Genomic DNA, 6,863 nt, shown 5'->3' with positions numbered 1-6,863 from the left:
TAGGCCATTCTGCCCATCGGGTATGCTCCACCATTCAATACTATGACTGATCGGAGACTGTCAACGTAACCTTTAATCAGAAATCTACCAACCTCTGCTTTAAACGTACTCAATGACTGAGCTTCCACTGCCCTCTGGGGTAGAAAATTTCAAAAATTCACAACCCTGTGTGTAAAGAACTTTCTCCTCATCTTGGTCCTAAGTGGCATCCCCTTTATTTTGAAAGGGTGCCCTGGTTCTAGACTCACCAACCAAGGGAAAGATCTGACCTGCATCTACCCTGCCTATTTCTTTAAGTACTTTGTAGGTTTCAATGACATCACCTTTCGCTCCTTGAAACTTGATATAGAATAAAGACCCAGTTTGCCCACTCTCTCTTCATAGGACAGACCCGCCATCCCCGGAACGAGTCTGGTGAACCATTGTTGCACACCCTGATGGCACTTAGACTTAGCTACTCTGCACAGAAGATTGATGATGCAGGATAAGGTTCTCAGAGTGAGAGTTGGGGTAGGTAAAAGCAGAGAATTCATAGGTAAATTAGTTAGATACTGGAAAAAGAGAGCAATTGAGAGAAATTGGCTTATGGAACTGGCAACGCATTGCAAAGTCTTTGTCAGTTACCTCCTTTCTTCTGAAACATTGGGAAACAAGACTACGTTTAAAACAGGATCAGGCGGTTAGCACTGTTCTTCACAGCGCCAGGGTCCCGGGTTCGATTCCTGCTTTGGGTCACTGTCTGTGCGGAGTCTGCACGTTCTCCCTGTGTCTGCGTGGGTTTCCTCCACGTGCTCCAGTTTTTCCCACAAGCCCTGAAAGACGTGCTTGTTAGATGAATTGGACATTATGAATTCTACCTCCGTGTACCCGAACAGGAGCCGGAATGTGGCGACTAGGGGATTTTCACAGTAACTGCAATGCAGTGTTAATGTAAGCCTTCTTGTGACAATAAAGATTATTGGAAAGGGGGAAAAAAGGTTTTGTGTTTTACAGAGCAATTATTACCTCTCATCATTTCATCTGTGGTGATCATTGCTGGAATTTTCACATCCCACATGTAATAATCCACTTCAGTAAAATTAAAAACAGTAAGTCACTGTGGTGAATTATCACTTGTGGCCCACATGACACCGTTGTTGTTCCTTAGCTCATGTGAAAAATATATTCAGTATGGGGCTTGAGAGTTATGGGCCTAATTCAGTGTTGAAAGAAAAGTGTTAATGCAGTTGAACGTATTAAATTTTTAGCCTTAGGATTACATGATTAATAATAATAACGTGAAAGTAGCCAACTGCTTTCATATGACCATGGTAATCACCTACAATGCAGATAAAATATCAGGAAGATGTAAAAACGTCATTACAGCTGTGGCAAATGTGATGGATTTTTAAAATTTTGGTCGCGGGCTGAACTTGTAATTGTCTCAATTTTTCAAAAGTGATAAATGACGACAGAGTGATTTCTAATATTAAGGCCTCGAACTTTTTGATTAACTTTTAAAGCCATAATTTAATCATGCAATAGGATCTTTAACTATTTAGAATTCTGACAGTATTTCTGAATATATTACAGATAGAAACGCCCCAGGGGCCTTCATCTACTTAAAGCTACCATCGCCTGATAAGATTACATATCAGCTTTAAAAGTGTATTCAGAGAAGGTTGTGGATTAAAGAGGTATTGTGAGTTTTGGGTCAGTTGAAGAGGCTTTTACTGCTGCACTTATTCTAAGAGCCAGCTTTTGAAAGTTTGACCTATGTGGTGACTGCCTACCTCTGATAATCTGGGGCATCAGTACTGGTGTCTATAGAGCTGCTGAAGGCGGAGAATGAAAATACGTGTGTAGGGGTCAGCTTTCTGCATTTCTTTCACAGCAACTGGTTCCCTCAAGCCAGTGAACATTTATAGACCTATATTTGTATGTGCCTTTGATTCTGCCCATTTCTATCACCTGCTTTTCACCGTGAAATGCAGTCAACAGAAGAGGAACTAACCCACTGTCTCAGGCTGCATTTCTATAATGTGCAAGAGCTTTAAATTTCAAGCCAAGTTCTCGAAATTCAAAATAGTGTTAAGACCCGAAAAAGGTGATAGAAGAAAGCTTCTCAGGTCACGAGTTGCCATATACCAGATACAATATCAGTTATCAAGGAATGTATCTCACCTATTTGGTTTCTTGAGGGATAATGTTACATAAATGCTCCTCACTAAATGTGATCATGTAAAATTCTTCCATATATATTCGCACTATTCAGAGCTGACCTGGGTCCATTCCCACCCAGGTTATGCTGTACATATTTCATCCTATGTAATTCGATAGTTACTTTTGTCTATAGATAACCCCATAACAGATATAAACTTGTCTTTCAGCACAGGCGTGATGGGCCAAATGGCCTTCTTCTGTCCTGTTTCATTCTATGATACTATACTAATCGGCTTGTATGCTACTTCATAATCTGCAGTCCTCTTATGAGGGAAAAGAAAATCTTCTAATTTCTAGTCTGAGCTACGGTTTATTAATTTTGACAGTGTTTCTGGTTCCTCATTCACAATTCAAGTCAAATAGCTGTCTTATATCCATATAACTTACAACACAATGCATTTCAAATATATGGATCATATCCCCTCCTGACCAATCCTGTTTCAAATGAAAGTGAAGGCCAGTACTGTTTTTCCCCCTCATGACTGACAGTCCTTTATGTCAGTAGTCATTTAGGTTTCTCTTTAAGCTAAAAGAAAGTTGTCAATTTCAGCATGAAAATGATTTCTTACTGAAAGTATAGGTAGTAAGTTCAGGAAGGAAGAATCTGCAGAGGTTTGAGTTGATAATACTTTTGGAGTAGAGTAAAGTGTCCAATTGCCATATTGCACTGATCATAGGATTGAGATCTTAAATTTGGTGAGCTTCAAAAAACAGTGAATTTAAAAAAAAAAAGAACTTGAAATGGCATTGAAGTGGACATCACCATACACTTCTTTTCAGGCAACAATTCTTTACCCGGAAATGTAGAATATTATGTTTAAAACAAGATCATTGAAAATGTTTTCTGACAAGTTGTGTTTCCGTATTCATAAAAGTTTGAAACACAGTCAATGTGAAAGGGTTACTTCTGGAAGAAGGAGGTGACAGTCTGCCTATGTGTGAGCACCGTCTTGTTTAACACCTACCCTGACATTGACACTGAAGATTAAACATGGGAACATGGATCATTCACCAGCAGTGACATCCTTCACCTTTGTAGGATAATATTTGTTGTATCAGAAACGTAGTGTGGGCCATTCCTTTCCAAGGATGCAATGGCATAAAGGAATGGGACCTTTAGTTCAAGATTCTCTTAAGGTTAACGTGCAGGTTCAGTTGGCAGTTAGGAAGGCAAATTCAATGTTAGCATTCACGTTGAGAGGGCTAGAATACAAGAGCAGGGATGTACTACTAAGGCTGTATAAGGCTCTGGTCAGACCCCATTTGGAGTATTGTGAACAGTTTTGGGCCCTGTATCTAAGGATCCTGGCGTTGGAAAGGGTCCAGAGGAGGTTCACAAGAATGAGCCCTGGAATGAAGAGTTTGTCATATGAGGAGCGGTTGAGGACTCTGGGTCTGTACTCATTGGAGTTTAAAAGGATGAGGGCGAATCTTATTGAAACTTACAGGATATTGAGAGGCTTAGATAGAATGAACATGGAGAGGATTTTTCCACTAGTAGGAAAAACAAGAATCCTAGGGCACAGCCTCAGACTGGAGGGACTGAGATGAGGAGGAATTTCTTCAGCCAGAGGGTGGTGAATCTATGGAACTCTTTGCCGCAGAGGGCTGTGGAGGCCAAATCATTGAGTGTCTTTAAGACAGAAATAGATAGGTCCTTGATTAATAAGGGGATCAAGGGTTATGGGGAGAAGGCAGGAGAATGGGGTTGAGAAACATATCAGCCATTATTGAATGGTGGAGCAGTCTCGATGGGCTGAATGGCCTAAATCCTCTCCTATGTCTATTGGTCATATGGCACCTCATTGTGCTTTTATTCAGAAAAGGCTTGATACATGGGATTGGGAATGGAATTACATTTTTGATTTGGTTTCTTGAGGTGGTGGCAGTTTGGGGGCCAGGGTTTGAATCCCACCTTGGCAGATGGTGGAATTCGAAAACTCAATTTTACAAACCTGGAATTAAAAGTCTAATGATGACCACAAAACCATTGTCGATTGTCATAAAATCATTCTGGTTCACTAATGTCCTTTAGGGAAGGAAATCTGTCTTTCTTACCTGGTCTGGCCTACATATGACTCCAGATCCACAGCAATGTGGTTGACTCTTAAATGCCCTCTGAAATGCCACTTCGTTCAATGGCAATTAGAGATGGGCAATAAATGCTGCCCCAGCCAGCGGATCTCAGATCCTATAATGAATTTTAAAATATGGTGTTGCTGATCCCTTCAGGTCATATAAATGTATTAATTATAGTTTATTTTTAATGGGCCTTTTAGATGTTTGCATTGTAGCCGATTAAGGCTAATAATTACTGTTGATGATGCTGGCGAACAAACACTCACAGAATATTCTCTCTGTTGTTTTAACACAAGCATTAAACCTAATGCTTTTAAATGAGTTAATGTATGCACTACAGTAATGGATACACTAGGAATAGCATACAAATCTATTAAGCGTTCCTCCACTTGTATCACCAACAGTAATTTCTAGGCTGTAGTATCTGCTGAAAGATACATTCTTCCCAGGATGAGCATGGAAGCATTAAAGGAGAAGTTTCGGGACAGATTATACGAGGAGCTGTGACCATAGGATGACACAAACCTTCATGCCTCTGACAAAAGCTTCAGCATCAGTTGGTGGAGACGATTCAATTCCTCAAGCCTGTCCCGACATTACGTTTTAAAATCTTTTTTTCCTATAAATTTAGAGTACCCAATTCATTTTTTCCAATTAAGGGGCAATTTAGCGTGACCAATCCACCTACCCTGCACATCTTTTGGGTTGTGGGGGTGAAACCCACGCAAACACGGGGAGAATGTGCAAACTCCACACGGACAGTGACCCAGAGCTGGGATCGAACCTGGAACCTCGGCGCCGTGAGGCAGCATTGGCTAACCACTGTATCACCGTGCTGCTCTTGTTTTAAAATCTTAATTAATTAGCCGAAGCACAAGGTTTCCTTCTGTACAATATGCAGAATGAGTCTTTCAGGGACAGTTTTGTTCCTAGTTGTGGGCAGGAACTGAGCCTCCCCTCAAGGGTTTTTAAAAATTTATTTCTATGCACATTGTTAGCTACAAACTGAAAGGTAGCCACATCAACAAATGAACTACTACAATGGAGCTTTGACATTATTTCCAGTGACCATATGGCATGACAGAACAGCTGGTTTCAAGCTTCAAAAACACCCTCCAGGGTTAAAATGTGGAGAACTATAGGGTGGGAGCGGACTGTACATTTTTGAGCAATGGTCTGTAATTATGAGTCTTCCTTTTCCTGAAATGATTTTGTAATGAGAGAGTCAGAGCGCAAGTGGAAAACGCGCCTTATGAATGGTTTTTTTCCCAAAAAGCGTCACCTCAGCACGCAGCACCTCGCTTTTAACAGCGTCGATATAAACCTGGGTTTGATTGCGATGCTTCTGTGACAGGCGATCAGCCCGCTGGCTCCCCGAGAGGAGAGCGAGTGTGCCTGTCTGTCAGTGTGTGTGTGTGTGTGTGTGTTCCTGCTATTCCTTGTATGGCAACTAGACCGGGATCGAGGGAGATCGAGGGGGATTGATGAAACAGGTTTCACAGGGCGGTTGGAGGAGGGCATTGACAGCCCAGGACAGTGACAATCACCAGCAGTGCATACAATCCCAGGATAAATCCCAACCCAAGAAAAAGAGGAAAAAAAACAAACAAAAAACAAAACAAAACTAAGCTGTTTGGAGATGGAACGCGGGCTGATGGCGGCTCCTCAGATCAGCTGCTAATGTCATAGTTTGGGATTATTAGTATTGAACCTACTCTTGGAACCACTCCTACTTCCCCCCTGATTTCATCCTCCCCGACATTAACTTTGGACAGACCTGTGTTTCTTTTTTTCCCCCCCTTAATTTATTTATTTTTCCTCCCACTTTGTTTTTGTAAAAAAATATATATCCACGGTGGAAGATGGCTGCTTGCAGGAGCTCAGTCTGTCTAATAGCAGTTATACAGTTGTGCCTGATGCTATCTTGTACATCGCAAGAGAGCTTTCCTCAAGCTAACGAGTAAGTAACGACAAACCAGTTTGCTGCTTGTCCTTGTTGTAACTGTTGTGTTGCCCGTGCTCAGTGTCTCTTGGTTGTGGCCGCTTTGCTTGTCAGTAATTAGTGTTATGGAGCTTTACCGTATCTGGCGGCGCATCTCAGTGATAAAACCGCGTGCTGTACAGAGAGAGATAGAAAATCTCCTGGTGCATTTGCGATCTGGCATGCAGACCACTGATTTGGAGAAGTGTTAACACGCTCTTCCTTTGGTCGACTCTGTATTTTGTGTGTGTGTGTGTCTATATACATATGTGAGTTTCAAGCCTCTATTGAACAACATCAAAAACAGACCCCTGAAAGTTTAACGTTGTCTTGTAAACAGATATTTACACTGAAAACGATGGCAGTGTAGAACGGGCTGCCATGTTTTATTGGGGAATCGCTGCATTCTCCCTGAAGCACCAGCTCAGTCCTGTTGTTTGAAGAAACTTGTTGCCAAAGTTAAGAAAAGGTCTGCATTTTGAGGGCGGCTGGTGGGGGGTGTACAGGGAGGTTTGGCTTGGCTACTGCTGTCATCGGGACTGACCCCGGCAGTGATGCACAGTGAGTGTTTGAAAGGTCTTCTTCATTAAGAGGTGTTGGA

The 6,863-nt window shown here is 41.7% G+C and overlaps 1 protein-coding gene across 4 annotated transcripts in view; it reads left to right on the top strand.

The window, feature by feature from the left end:
• Window positions 1-5,623: 5,623 nt before the first annotated feature.
• LOC140387976 (voltage-dependent calcium channel subunit alpha-2/delta-1) overlaps window positions 5,624-6,863 on the top strand; it is an 890,358-nt gene continuing 889,118 nt past the window's right edge. For all 4 annotated transcript variants that reach the window (XM_072471400.1, XM_072471399.1, XM_072471398.1 and 1 more), the window contains exon 1: window positions 5,624-6,241. In XM_072471400.1, the coding sequence (XP_072327501.1) occupies window positions 6,144-6,241 (98 nt within the window). In that variant the 5' untranslated portion in view covers window positions 5,624-6,143. The remainder of the gene's footprint in view (window positions 6,242-6,863) is intronic.

Source organism: Scyliorhinus torazame, chromosome 13 (genome assembly GCF_047496885.1).
Source record: "Scyliorhinus torazame isolate Kashiwa2021f chromosome 13, sScyTor2.1, whole genome shotgun sequence".
NCBI classification, from domain to species: domain Eukaryota; kingdom Metazoa; phylum Chordata; class Chondrichthyes; order Carcharhiniformes; family Scyliorhinidae; genus Scyliorhinus; species Scyliorhinus torazame.
Note: the sequence above shows the minus strand (reverse complement) of the source record. Positions and strands in the feature narration are given on the sequence as shown.